Source organism: Periplaneta americana, chromosome 7 (genome assembly GCF_040183065.1).
Source record: "Periplaneta americana isolate PAMFEO1 chromosome 7, P.americana_PAMFEO1_priV1, whole genome shotgun sequence".
NCBI lineage: Eukaryota > Metazoa > Arthropoda > Insecta > Blattodea > Blattidae > Periplaneta > Periplaneta americana.
In genome coordinates, this window is record NC_091123.1 from 92,394,189 (window position 1) to 92,409,753 (window position 15,565).

Below are 15,565 nucleotides of genomic sequence, written 5' to 3' on the forward strand. Positions count from 1 at the left end.
TTGTTTATTATTCATGTTAAACTTGGATATTTTCAAAAGTATTATAACTTTACTTCACTGAAAATTAAGCAGTACCCTGTACCAGTAACTTACACCATAAATTATTAAGCCTAAAATTGTTATTTTTTTAAATCTGACATATTATCTTGTGTGGTGTAGCTTTAGATGCAACACAACCGCCATAATATAGAATCTAACAATGACATGACTTAACTGTAACTGTGTTGTATAAAATATTACTACTGATACACAAATATTTTAACACATTATAGTGTAGTCACAATTTATGTAAAAATCCCACTTTATTTTAATTACGCAGTGATGTTACAAGTTGAAATAAATCTACATTTGTATCAAAATTATATTAATGTCGGATTTCAATGAAAGAAAGTACCGGTAACTAATTACTTGAAATATGCAGTGTGTTTATTTTATAACATATAAGAAATTAGCTGGAGGGAATATACTGTCACATTATGTTCATGTCTATTAAAATAATTAGAAATGAAACTAACAATTGATTTATGAACATTTTGATGTCATGTTATAATTAGGCCTAGCCTACTGTTTTTTTCTCATGTATTATTACTATATTATAAATAAGCCATATATAAATTATGTGATAGGTGATAACATGCAATAAATTTCGTTTTTCAATTGGAATTAAGTTAAACTACCTACTGATTAACTTGTTATTCAATTATTTAAGAAGCTACATAAATTTAAATATCTTCTGTTTTAAGTAGCATGATAACCTGATGTGATATGTTGAATATGGTATTATTAATACAGTGAATGATATAAACCGAATGACATTATGAAAATATCATAACATATTACAACCACTACAAAACTGAAGTTATCAGTATATAAGTTACCTAATGTGATTTAATATGTTAGATTAAATTTTTTAATTTAAATAAAAAAGAACATATAGACTTGAACAAAATAAACACCATAACTACTTCAAAATCTTGTGATTTCAGTTAGCTGTTTGTTTTAAGGTTCAATTCCCTATTCCTAACATCAAGTTCAAGAATTCTTCTTTTCATCTCATGATCAAACTCCTTATTTTTTTTTTATATGAAGTTCTGTGAGTTTCATCTTCACTCTATGTTCTTCTTTCATATTTATGTTACCGGTACTTTAAATTCATGCTCCATCCTTTGGAACTGAATTCGATCCTCTGTTGCTTGTTTTTGTAACTGCAGAACTTGTTTTTCTTGCCATAATGCCATAAGTTTCTTTCCTGCCAATGAACTGTCTAGTGATGGTCTTTTCTTCTTTACTAGGAGTGGAGTGGAAGTAGGTTTCCTCAGGTCCCTAATACTGAATTGACTGCTACATGGAATGGCTTCTACTTCATTAATTTGTATATTATCCTGAGATACTATTGGTACATATCTTCAATTACCTGATCAGTGGGATTTGAATCGTCACCTGCGACAAATGCTTGGGATTCAGAAGCTACAGACTTGTATACAGATTCACAGATGAAAAGGGAATTACATTGGAATTTTGAATTGATTGGATTTGAGGAGGAAATTGTGCTTTTCCAATGTTTGCAGATGGATGCTCCACAGATGCAAGTAGTGATGACTGGCCAGGACAATCTGAGTCACATACAGATGGTAGCCCCTCAAGTTGTATTATGCCAATAATCTCTTTTATTTTAATATACGTTATTATTAAGTTCATTTGATTCGGACCTCCACCTGCACCTGATGTGTATTTTTTTATCTTCGGAAAGTCTCCTTTTACAGGTCTTTTTGAGGTTTTCATACTTCCCCCTTTAATCTCTTACCAGTACTACAGTTCCACTAATTTCATTGAAACTTTCTGCTAGCTCTTGCCAAGCTTTTTCTTTGTCTTTTAAAGATACACTATCAGTTTTCTTACACTCTAATATATCTTTCTTTGTACTAAGTAAAGAGAGCAGTAAATCAATTTCTACTGGACTAAAATTCTTACTTTTTTCCCTGAATTCTCCATGTCTAAACACAGGACCTTACAGTGTACGTTAATCAGCTTATGATAATCTGATCAAAATTCATAATGGACGATGAAGCAATCATACAGTGCAACCAACCGTTTACTGAAATAAAAATAATACAAGAGGATGACACCTATTATGAATATTTAGTCCACACCTGTGGAGTAACGGTCAGCGCGTCTACCGCGAAACCAGGTGGCCCGGGTTCGATTCCCGGTCGGGGCAAGTTATCTGGTTGAGGTTTTTTTCCGGGGTTTTCCCTCAACCCAATATGAGCAAATGCTGGGTAACTTTCGGTGCTGGACCCCGGACTCATTTCACCGGCATTATCACCTTCATCTCATTCAGACGCTAAATAATCAAAGATGTTGATAAAGCGTCGTAAAATAACCTACTGAAAAAAAAAAAAAGAATATTTAGGCTCTGGGTTTAGGTCACTGGAAAACAGGACAGAGCAAATGTTGGGCACCCTAACCTCTTTCTTTAACTTTATCCCTTCCATTACCAAACAAAAATTTGAAACAATAATTGTGCCAATTCACCAAACAAAAAGCTGTTTTTATTACATTATTTATAAATATTCATTTTTATTGAGCATGTATTTAACAATTATTTCAACATCCTACTTTAAAATACTTTCTCTTGCTCCCTTGCTCTGGGTATTTGCCCATTCTAGCCAATTATAAATTAGGGCCTGTGAATATTACATAAATATATAAGGTCACATACTACAATGTTAAAAATAAAAGCTATTTCCCTTAGAATTATCAAGATCCTGGGTACATCAGTTAGGCCTAATTTAGTGGGTTACCGAACACGTTAAAAAGCTGGAAGTTGTCTTCTTGAAATTAATTAAGATCGTGATTTTCGGAGGGAAAGGAATAAACTAAAGGAAATTAATTTTTATATTAAAATGGATCCACACATGCCACCACATAATGCACATTAACACAAGACACAAATTATTGTACGATCTTGTCTATCAGAGAAAAGTGGAATCGAGAACGCTTTCCAATAAATTCAAGAAAACAGCTGATTAAATGATACACAACACTTCACATGGGTATAAATGATTTATTTACTTGTGAAACTAGTAGATGCATTCCTTCTTTATTCGCGTTGATTTGATTATAGCATTAATTCTCTGTAAACAACTGACATCGTGATCTGTGGCTGACATATTGAAAATCTGACGCGCCATCAGTAATCTTGGCTCCGATTGGCTAGTTATTCAGTATAGCCAACACATGAGAAGCCATGGGCATTTAGTGCCAACATTAATTTAAACGGGTGGGCTGTCAGATATTTATGGAGAAAATGGAAGCATGTTTAAACTGAATAGTAAAGTTGAACGGGTTTAATTTATCCCAAGTTTAACTATCTTTGGAGAAAACGGCCCTAAACGATGCAATGTAACTGCCGCCATTTGTTATGTTGAGTCTCAGCTATTGTGAAACGTACCTGCTAAAACGGTTTAAGTACATGTTACTGTTGGAGTACCAGCTTTATCTATGGTGTGGTAGCTCCTTTACTTGTCTGTGTCTTGCGCATGCGCAGTGTCCCATCATTGGACTTTGAAAAATTTCTTGCGGGACACTAACTGCAGTTTCTCCAATTGGAGATTTATCCTTTGAAGAGGTGGAAAAATTCAAATACCTGAGTAGCCAATTTGCAAAACCATCTATTTGCAAGTTAGACGAATTTTGGCAAATGAGGAAAATCGTGTAAAAACTTAACCACAGATGCTAGAGGCATGATTTCTAGTTTAAATAATGGGGAAAAAAATATTTAGTTTCTCTTCCTACAGCTCAGAAATATATGATTAATAGGTAATTAGTTATATTGTATATTAATTTGCAAATAGCAGGTTTTGCAGCCGAACAGAACAGTTAGCAGGATTTGCAACTCTATAGGTAGCCATATTAACGATACATTAATTTGCAAAACCTGGTATTTGATCAATGTTAACAGTTTATCTGACAAGACTAACTTGGAAACAAACTGACGGTAGAAGAGAACATTCTTATTTTCGTTACATACCTAAATATTATTAAACATACAAATATTGTACTATAAAAAAATTAAAAAGGAGACCAGAATACTAATGTTATAGTTTGAAGGTTTCCTTATGTACTACTGTTTGTGAAAAGTGCAACACCCAGAAAAAATGGCCCGAACGATCCCAAACTCGGGAGATGTGTAAAACAGAGTGCCAAATGTAGTGTGTTCGTACAAGTCCCGCTTCAACTTGTCCTACAGTAATGGTTACATAAGTGTTAAGCGCTACCGTGGTGAACACAGTCTGAGAGCCTGCATTGTTGAGCGGCGTTGCGGACAAGTTCCTAGTGTGATACAACATGCGATCTCGCTTCCTACATATTCAGGACAATCTGAACTTCAACCGCTACATTAGAGAGGTCTTAGAGTCCGAGTTACTGCCCCTCCCTCAGGCAACTCCACATGCCATATTTCAGCAGGACAATGTCCGGTCACATGTGGTGAGGATTGTGCAAGTCTTCTTCGAAGAACGACGGGTATCACTGCTTTCCTGGCCTGCACGTTCGCCAGAAATTTCGCCCATCGAACATGTCTGGGATATGGTTGGTCGGCAACTTGTTCGTCATGGTCCTCCAGCACACACTCTTGACGCTTTGTGGACCCGCATACAAACTGCGTGGAGGGAGATTCCCCTGGAACATATCCAGGAACTCTTTGATTCCATACCACGACGCTTAGAAGCTCTGATTGCAGCGCATGGAGGCTTCACTCCATACTGAAATCTCACGGTTACAGATCAGGTACAGTTCTGTAATTCTAATCCTTGTGTATTGTCATGTATCTAAACTGTGATATCAATTTCATTTCAGTCACATGTATTATCCTTCTTGGTGTTGCAATTTCTACAAACATCAATGTAATATAACACTTTACAAAATGTTCGGTTCTTCCTCATCCATGAGTTCGAAGTCCACTACATCCGTATGTTCATCCCCATCTTCATTCAGGTCTGCAACAGCAAGGTCTTGCTGCTGGTTGAACATTTCGGTGTAGAAGGTCAGGTTTGCTTTCCGAAACCAGTCCTACCCGAAGTGCAATTCCAGAAGTCTTTCAATGTCCCTGATGTTTGCTTTTTTAAGGATGACACCCATTGGAATGTAGTCCTTTTGGAAATGTTTACCTTTATTGTTTAAACTTTTGGATTCGCCTTTTCACTGGTACCATTCTCTTCATCATCTATATCTTCTCCCTCAACACTAACAGAGTTATTGAAACAGGATACACCATATCCATCCACACTCATTTCGGCAAAAGTCGAAAAAAACTGCAAGATAATCACAGTAACCACTTCAAGACTTCAACACACTTAACATAAAAGGTTAGAAGTCCCCGTTAAAGCGCGGGCAGAAACTCTCAGCTGATGTCTTAAATGCAGCAGTATAGTCAATTTAACTATATGAGCAAAAAGTAGCTTTATTATCAGCGTCTAATAATATCTTATTCGTTATTTTAGTATGCTCAATGTAATCCTTATGGAGATCGAAATAGCAGCTTTTGCATCCGTAACTCTCATTATGGCTATGTTGTATCAGTGACATTTAGCAGGTTTTGCAAAAGTAAACATGGCATTGTGCAGTTAGCAGGTATTGCATCCTTACGCTCTCCACACTTAGCAGGTTTTGCAACCGTATGCAATTTTATTTACTAGATTTAAAGGGTTTAGAGTTGGATTTGTAACCGAATGTATGGCTTATTACGTAGCTAATGACGAACTGAAACCATGGTTACCATTATCTCATTTTTCATTTTTTTGGCAGTTAGCTGGTTTTGCATCTGGGCTACTCAAATATAAATGATACTCGGGAGGAAATTAAACACAGATTAAATATGGGAAATGCCTGTTATTATTCGGATGAGAAGCTTTTATCATCCAGTCTGTTGTCAAAAAATCTGAAAGTTAGAATTTATAAAACGGTTACCGGTATATTACCAGTTGTTCTGTATGGTTGTGAAACTTGGACTCCCACTTTGAGAGAGGAACATAGGTTAATGGTGTTTGAGAATAAGGTGCTTCGGAAAATATTTGGGGCTAAGAGGGATGAAGTTACAGGAGAATGGAGAAAGTTACGCAACACAGAACTGCACGCATTGTATTCTTCACCTGACATAATTAGGAACATTAAATCCAGACGTTTGAGATGGGCAGGACATGTAGCACGTATGGGCGAATCCAGAAATGCATATAGAGTGTTAGTTGGAAGGCCGGAGAGAAAAAGACCCTTGGGGGGACCGAGACGTAGATCCGAAGATAATATTAAAGTAGATTTGAGGGAGGTGGGCTATGATGATAGAGACTGGATTAATCTTGCTCAGGATAGGGACCAATGGCAGGCTTATGAGAGGGCAGCAATGAATCTCTGGGTTCCTTAAAAGCCAGTAAGTAAGTAAGTAAGTAATAATCCGTGGTGCTACAGCCATTAAGGGCCTAGATCGTCCAGCTAGCTGCTGGTCTCATGTTCACATGCCGAACGAAACATAGGTGGACGATCATCCAACCAGAATAGAGGTATCATGTGGTTAACATAATGATCCCCCTCAGCTGTTATAACTGGCTGTCGTAACCATATTGTTTAAGCAAATTTATATGTTTAATTGTTATTGGATTCCAACTCATCGAACAGAACTAACTGCTAACTAATATTTAATAACTAAAGGCTCTATTGAAACATGGCAGTGCCATAAACGTCTGGCTCACAATCTGGGCAAGGACATTTACCTTTTGTTACACAACTGGAGCATGATATTGAATAAACATATTGTAGGCCTGTACCTATTATAGGACATAAGATCGGTATTTCTTCTACTTTTTTATTTTTCTCGTCCCATTACAGCCATTTTTTAAAATTACTTAACATTTTTCGCTCATATTTGAGACCTACTAAATAGCTTTAAGACATAGACATAAAAATGTCAAAATTTTTACTTTCAAACGAGTAGCAGATAACACTTTAAATAATTTTTAGACAAAAATAACAAACCAGCTTTTTATGCATAATTAGTTCTAAAAATTTTCGTCTGGATTCTTTTGTTGTAAAGAAATATAAAACAAGATATGCTGTATGTTTTCAGAAAATTTTAATAGAAAGAAATAATATTTAACTGCATATAAATGTGTATTGATCTATATTTCATATCGAAAGTATCTAAACACAGAACTTTTAGAGCATTATTAATACACATTATTTCGCGTTTGGGCTTGGATTGGATCCCCCTTTGGTCTCATTGAATGGTTTCTTCCGAGATTTTCCCCAGCCAGGGACTGAAGCCGGATGGTCTGTGGTGAGTCCTCGGCCTCACTTCATTTCACCCCTTTGATCTGATTACCTGGTTGGGTTTTTTCCGAGGTTTTCCCCAACTAAAAGGCAAGTGCCAGGTAATCTTTTGGCGAATCCTCGGACCTCATCTCATCTCACTACATCTCGCCAAAATATTGTAAAAAATTGCAGAAAATTGTAAAAAATTATAGAAAATTACAAAATTGTAAAACTGCAAAAATTATAAAATATTGTAAAAACTGTAAAAATTTGTAAAAATTGTAATTGTAATATTGTAAAATTTTGACTTGTTCCACATCTTAAAGCTTCATTGCTCATGTAAAATCTATGGAATATAATAAATGAATTGAAAATTAAAAAAAACTCTTCACGGGTAACTGAGAAAATTAATTTAAAGTTAAGTAATTTAAGAGCAGAGTAAGAAACGTCATTAGTGCCAAGGTTATAATTTGTAATTTTACCTATTCACCGTTTACTTACATGGCAGAAGTACTTTATTGTGACTGTATCTCATCACATGTACTTCTTGGCAACATTTGCATAATAATTGTTTTGAGTGTATTAACACTACACTGTACAGGAGTACAAGCCACTCTCAGCATACGATACAACAAAATTTATCTGAATTTCCATAAATTACATTAAACATTAGGATAAAATGGCATAAGAGGATACATTTCACATTAATACCAGATATAATGTAAAAGTAACTAGTATTGCATTGGCAATTGAAGGATGTATGTAACATCAAATTAATTAAATATGTGATTTAGGTGCAAAAAATAATTTTCAAGTATTCATTATAACAATAAATTATTGCATTTTATAGCTGAATAAATTTGTATCCTTGATTAGTCAAATGCTTCTGCTAGTAAATATAGACCTGAAGAAATATGCTTCTGAAATCATTTTCCTTTCTCTTGAAATGTGCATTATAGATTTGTTGGTTACACTCTTATTCCGGGTAGGTCTTCAATTATTGGTGCCACTACTATATCATCAGTAGACATCGGATTTTTAGGCACTAAAAATTGCAGTTTTAGGCACCTAAAATAAGCTCAAAATTTGTAAAATTACGCTCTATTTTAATGAAAATAGGCATTTTAGGCACATCAAGGTATCATACTTATTTCTTTCACTGAAATGTTTAGTTATACACTAAAATACGCACAAAAAAGTATGTTTAAACATTAAAAAAGAATACTATATTATATTTATAAACAGAGCTGCACAAATTTAATATATTGAAACTAATGAAATAATGATTATTGATATCAAGATTACTCATTTTAAGTTATTGAAATTCAGTTCCATGCTCAGACTTTATTATAATTATCTGCACAGTACACCACCAGAATTTTTTCTAAATTCTCCACAGTTAACCTTTGCCTTTTGTCACTGAGAATCATTTTGAAAGCAGAAAAACTTCTTTCAACCGAAACTGATGTGAGAGGCGCAAATTTTAAATTAGGTACAATAGAAACATCAATACTTACTGGAACATTTACACTTTCCCCCGATATCACTCTTGATACTTTTTCCAACAATGAAAATCCTACATTCTTATTTAATACGTTGTCCCACTTATTTTTAACTTTTTTCCCAGTTTCGCCCAAAGCAGAATGTATGTTCACTTGAGCTTCCTTTACTATTGCTATTTGGCTACAAAGAGATTGTTTTTCACGTTCTAATTGTTCAATGCTTGCAGGTATGAAAGAAAAGTTTGATGTTATGTAGGCAATATCGTTTTTCACTCGTGAGTCATTCAGACAATCTTTCACTGCTTTCACACACGCTGCACTATCAGTTTCAGGTAATTTATCAATAACTGTGACCACTTCTTTAAAATACTTAGAATAATACACCACTGACTGAATCCAGGTTCCCCATCGTGTAACAACCGACTGAGATGGGAGTGGGATATCTGGAAAGTTCTCTCTGAATATTGAAATCCTGGATGGGGCTTTACAAAAACATTTTTTTTTTTTTGTGTTAGAAATAAACGAATTGACAAGAAGAAATTCATTCCGGATTGTTTCAGAAACCCTGTGAAGGCCATGTGCTAGACAGGTTACATGCGTGAGGTTAGGATAAAATGTTTTAAGAAGTGGAGCTGCAGCAACCATGTATGAGGCAGTATCAGTACAAAACAACAGAACTGTAGAATCGTCTATATTACCTGAGTATAAAGACTGTAGGCCTTTATTTACAAAATAAGCAATGGCTTGGCTATTCACTTTCGAAAGTTCCTTAACACATACGAGGTGTGGAATCGAAGGTCCATCAGGACTAAGTTTTCCTACTACCATATTTGCTATGTACCTATTCATATGTAAGAATCACCTATATCCTCCCGAATGGAAGCTAAAGTTTCATTGTATATTCTGTCTAAGTAATTTTTTCTTAGGGTCGATTCAGATGGGATATTTTGTTTGCAGTATTTTTGTAAAAACTGTCTTAAAACCGGATTTTCAATTGCATTCCAGGGAATGTTAGCAGCAACAAATGCTCTGGTTAAATCAGCATAGAAATTGCTGCTGAGATTGGATGAAGTAGGCTGTGTTAGTAAAGTTTGTTGCAGTTGATTTTTCTGCTGAGCTTTAGCCTTATGAGCCGCTCCTTGCACATGCTGCTTTAGGTGGCACTTCTTTTCTTGCGAAATCTAAAAATGTAAAGTAAACTGAATTAAAATAAAATCCTAATTGTTGTATTGCCGTATTTCTATCACAAAGTTAGTGGGTTCGAACAATCAAAATTTTAATGACCTGCAAATACTTTAACTATCGGAATTTAAAAGGTTAAAGTGTAGTGGTCTTAAAAAGAATTATACCTCAGGATAGCTCAGTCAATGTATAAATATTATAGGCCTACTCATCAAAATTAATAGAATTTATATATTTCAACTATTGTTACATACCTGTTTGCTACAAATCTTGCAGAATATTATTTTTCCATCATAAGTGAATTCTGAATATTCTGTTAGCCATTGCCGGATCGATGTAGAGTTTGCACTTATATTTTTCGGCATTATCGCGTTAAACTTCACAGGAAAACGTCCTACGGCTCAAAACTTCTCAACACAAATAAGGTGAGGGAAAGAGCAACTGTTAACGAGCATTCAAATGAACCGTTGTTATTGAGATTCAATTGGACAAAAATACAAAGTTCCACTTATTGTTGCATTTCCTGGTAGTGTTAACACTAGGAGGGCCATTCTTTTAAATATTTTGTAACGGTTTACCCTACTAATTCGCAGTTTTACGACTTTTCATAAATATTTCAAAAACACTCTTTCTCCAAAAATTGTGATTTTATGACACTCTGAAGGGCAGTACAGCTAATCGGTTTCAGACCGAAAACAGTCATTTTTATAGTATAGTATATCTCTGAATCGGTAGCAGCACATGTTGTGTTTGTTGCCTGCTTCAAAACTAAGGTTGGTTCTTTGTCGGCATTTATGCCTCCAAACATGTTAAATTCGGTGAAATCTATTGCGAGTGTCGTGAGATTCAAAACATTTTGTTTCCTTTATCAATGGTTTCATGGCCGGTGTGAAGCAAACTTTCCACTTTTTAAATGCCTTAAATTTCGCAGTGAATGCATGTATAAATTATAAAAAGTAAGAGTAAAATGCGAAACTTTACAGTGAGTTAGGCATTTTTAGGCGAATATTAACAAATTAGGCTTTAATAACCGTTTTAGGGCATTTTAGGGCACTATAAAACTCTTTGAATACCTTTCAATTTCCATGAAACACAAATATTAATAATTATTTTTAAAGAAACAAAATAGGCATTTGCCCTAGAATCCGATGTCTGATGATCAGACATACTGTATAAATCATTTACCAACCAGCAAATCGGTTCCCAGTTTCATAAAAGGCCAAGATCAATTGTCAATGAAAATCTCTATAATGACGTTTATTTAACACTGTATAGTTAAATTAGCATATTATATTCATGAATGCAAATGCGTAATTACGTAAAATGTAACGATTCATTTGTTAACATACTCGGCACTCATTGTGAATCATTACTTCATCTGCTCTATGAACTGATTTTGGGAAAACTTTAATGTACTGTTTCCTCACTGGTAACAGTTTATCTTGAAAGAAGAGATATGTCTCTGTTGTCGAGAATTTTCATCATCATGCTTACGAAAAGATACTTTTTTTTTATGCCAAGAATTTATTTTGTGTGCACTAGGTAGGATTGGTGGGGCTAGAGAGAAAGAAAGTAGGCCTACTGGTTTCAATAAGGTATTTAACACAATTTACAATAGTCCAGTAATATAGGACAAGCATTATACCAGATACAGTACTGTATTTATGAAATAACTTTGAGCCAAGAGTCAGGGCATTAAATTAAATACCGTAAAATGGAGTGAATAGGGACGAAGTTGTATTATTTTTTATTTCTTTGTGTCAAAGATTAAATATAATAATAAGAGTGTTTATATTTTCATTCATAATGAGTGAACAAATAAACACTATTATTATTACATTTACTCTTTGACACAAAGGAATAAAAAATAATAAAACTTCGTCCCTATTCACTCCCTGCATCCCTATTCATCCCCTGCATCCCTATTCGCCCCATTTTACGGTAATCATATTTATGAGAATGAAGCCAATTTGTTAGTATAAGTTTGTCTGAAATTTTTCATTAAACAAACAGTGTGTGTGCAGATATTTATGTAAGATGTGTATTAAAATCCTCTATGCATAAATCATGATTACTTGTACTTTATTTAAATTTTATACTGCAAGAAAACTGTATTGAGAAATATCCGTGCCTTGACTGTTATGTGTTATTTGACATGGTTTTTCAGGTCGCAATGAGTTGATAGCCAGATATATCAAATTGCGCACTGGAAAGACAAGAACTCGGAAACAAGTGAGCTCACACATTCAGGTGCTGGCGAGGAGGAAACTGCGTGAAATACAGGCAAAACTCAAAGTGGTAAGTATAATTAGATAACATTTGTCTTATGACAAGCAGATAAATCTGTCGAGTAAATATGGATGGAGAAATTAAATTATACCTTTTATTGAAATTTATTTCCTATATTACACGAATATTATAAGTATCATTAAATCAACTGGAAATGCTGTTCATAAATGGAACTATTTCTGTTTCTTCGTTATTGTACTGTATTCACTTTATTTGAATGAAAAAAACTAAAACAATTAAATTATTATTTGTTAGCCTGATCTATAGCTTGAAACATCACTTTGTCACATAGGAGTTTCCTCCTTCCATAATAGTGAGCATGACTGTTATATGGCCCTTATTAACGAAAATCGGCGATTGACAGTTTGAGAATTAGAAGATGTCTTGATTTCACACACTATTCTTTCAGTGATTTTGACGGAGGATTTTGGCATGAAAGATATTTGTTCCTTTGCTTAGCACAAGGCATTTTATTTTATTCTGGAGTTGCACAGGATTTTGCATGAAATCACTAACAGTGGTCCAGTTTTGCTCAAAACGATCATAACTGAAGATGAGTCATGGCTCTGTGGCTGTTACTGAAACAAAGGCCCTGTCTTTCCTATGTAAGTTCTTATGTCTCCAATTCTGAAAAGTGAAGTCGAAACAATGTCAAGGTCATATTGAAATTCTGCATCGAAGTTCTTTGCTGGCTGAAGGCTGCAGATGTGTGAAAGTGGTGACTGGCAATTTCATGATGACAGTGCACCTGCCCATTATTTATGTATCATGTAGATTTTTTTGACAAAACATCGCATCACCCAGGCAAGTTATTCCCCATACCATCTAGATTTAGCACTCTGCGACTTCTGGATTTTTCCGAAGCTAAAATCACTATTAAAAGGGAGGAGGTTGCAGACCATAGATGAGATTAATGTGATTCCCCCTACCCACATGAACAAATTTTTCAGATTGTTTTGAAAATGGTAGGAATGCTGGACTAAGTGTATGAGGCCAGTTACTTTCCAGGTAGGCTTGTGAATTGTATATACTGTGTGCAGAATGGTTCAGGAGGAATTGAAAATATTTTTATGTGTTGTAATATTGATAATCCTGAGTAAAAACCATTCATATAAACATATATCCAAATGTCATTAGATGCAGAGGTATAGCTACTTGATTCTGTCATGTAGAAATCTATTATGAGAAGTATTAGAGACTAATAAACATATTATTATTATTATTTGCTTTTATTGACAGCCAAACACAAATAATTTACATTCATAATAGTTGTTCGAAAATTCCACTGCCAGCCTCAATACACTGTATAACTTTAGTGATAATTGTATGTTGTGTTATATTGCGGTCATATTAACGTTCTTTTATCAATAATGCAAACTATCAAATGGTCTCTTTTATTTTTTCTTTTCTTTATACAGGGTGATTATGTACTATAAAATATTGCAGAGTATTCTATACACCAAAACAAATATATTTTGTCATATACACTTTTGGTTGTAACAGCTTCTGTATGGGAATGGTTTAGATTTAGATATTGTGTCATTTGACACATTGCAGGTTCATAGAAGGTGTTCGAAATGTCCACCATTAACTTCACAACACAATTCTGCCCTCCTTCGCCATGAATGTCTTGTTAGTTGGAAGATACTAGGTGTGTCCTGGATTGTATTTCCTGCAGCCATGATTGTATTCAACAGATGCTGTCTCATAGCTTATCGTTGGGAGCAAACTAGTCCTTTCATGTGGCCCCACAACCAAAAGTCACAGAGAGTGAGATCGGGTGTACTTGTACCTGGTGAACGGTCTACAGAACACAGAATGTTTTCTTCAGCAGCAGCAGTCCTGCGACTTTGTGGTCTACCGGCATTGTTCATCACAGGTGCAAAGTGACCGGTTTCCTTAAGGCGACATTCCACTGCTACAAATGTTTTTGGTATTAGGTGTTGTCAGGCAGGAAGACGTTCAGCGAAGATGTGAGCAGCAGCATCAGAATTGTTTCTTACTTCACTGTAAATCAAGATCATATCAGTCATTTCACTGTTTGTGTATTGTTCTCCCTTTCTGTATTAGTGCCAACTGTTATGTATGCAATTCAGTAAAGTAAAAATAACACTTATCTCAGTTATAATACTCAACATCATGAATCAACAAAACATCATGATAACTACAAGATATGACCAACTATGAACACATCTCTTTTTAACCATAAAACAACACCAACTGTTTTTATTACTTGGTTATTTAACGACGCTATATCAACTACGAGGTTATTTAGCGTCGATGGATTTTGGTGATAGTGAGTTGATATTTGGCGAGATGAGGCCGAGGATTCGCATAGATTACCTGACATTTGCCTTACGGTTTGGGAAAACCTCGGAAAAAACCAAACCAGGTAATCAGTCCAAGCAGAAATCGAACCCGCACCCAAGCGCAACTCCGACAGACAAGCGCCTTAACCGACCGAGCTACGATGGTGGCTACCGACTGTTAGTTCCGATTTTAGCCACGGGTAATTGGTAGACTAGCCTTGAAGTAACGCAATGTTGCCATATCTTGATAACAATGCAGTATTGGCTATATGCTTATATGACAAAATAGGTTTGTTTTGGTGTATAGAATACTCTGCAATATTTTATAGTCTATAATTATGACTCATCCTGTATATTTTATTTTCCATCCATTCTCACAAATCTAAATCTAAGAGAGTGAGGTCTGGAGACTTGGTAACAATGAACAAGACTACTGCAGTTGATGCATAGTTGAGGGAAAGTGCGATTTAGATATTGTGTCATTTGACAGCTATAATGTACAGGAGTGTTGTCATGCTGACATACGACCTGCAGAAATCGTATATCAGTGAGCTCTGTAAGGAGCTTTGGAAAGGCAATGGAATGAAACAAGTGATTGTCAATTATACCGCACCACACGTTTACAGAGAATCAATAATGTTGAGCATAGGAGCATCTTCTGCATACCTGTGGAAAAAGAACTAAGGAAGAGACTAGTGAAGTGCTTTGTATAGAGTGTGGCATTGTATGGAGCAGAGACATGGACATTAGAACGAAATGAAGAGAAGCGAATAGAAGCATTTGAAATGTAGATATGGAGAAGAATGAAACATGTGAAATGGACAGACAGAATAAGAAATGAATCTGTGTTTGAAAGAGTGGGTGAAGAAAGAATGTTGCTGAAACTGATCAGGAAGAGGAAAAGGAATTGGTTGGGTCACTGGCTGAGAAGAAACTGCCTACTGAAGGATGCACTGGAAGGAATGGTGAATGGGAGAA

General features: G+C 35.1%; 1 protein-coding gene across 5 annotated transcripts in view; it reads left to right on the forward strand.

Annotated features, from left to right (window-relative positions):
• The window catches only part of sd (TEA domain transcription factor 1 homolog scalloped), a 643,950-nt gene that overhangs the window by 591,073 nt on the left and 37,312 nt on the right, over positions 1 to 15,565 (forward strand). For all 5 annotated transcript variants that reach the window (XM_069831056.1, XM_069831057.1, XM_069831058.1 and 2 more), the window contains exon 4: positions 12,157 to 12,287. In XM_069831056.1, coding sequence (XP_069687157.1) covers positions 12,157 to 12,287 — 131 coding nt within the window. The remainder of the gene's footprint in view (positions 1 to 12,156; positions 12,288 to 15,565) is intronic.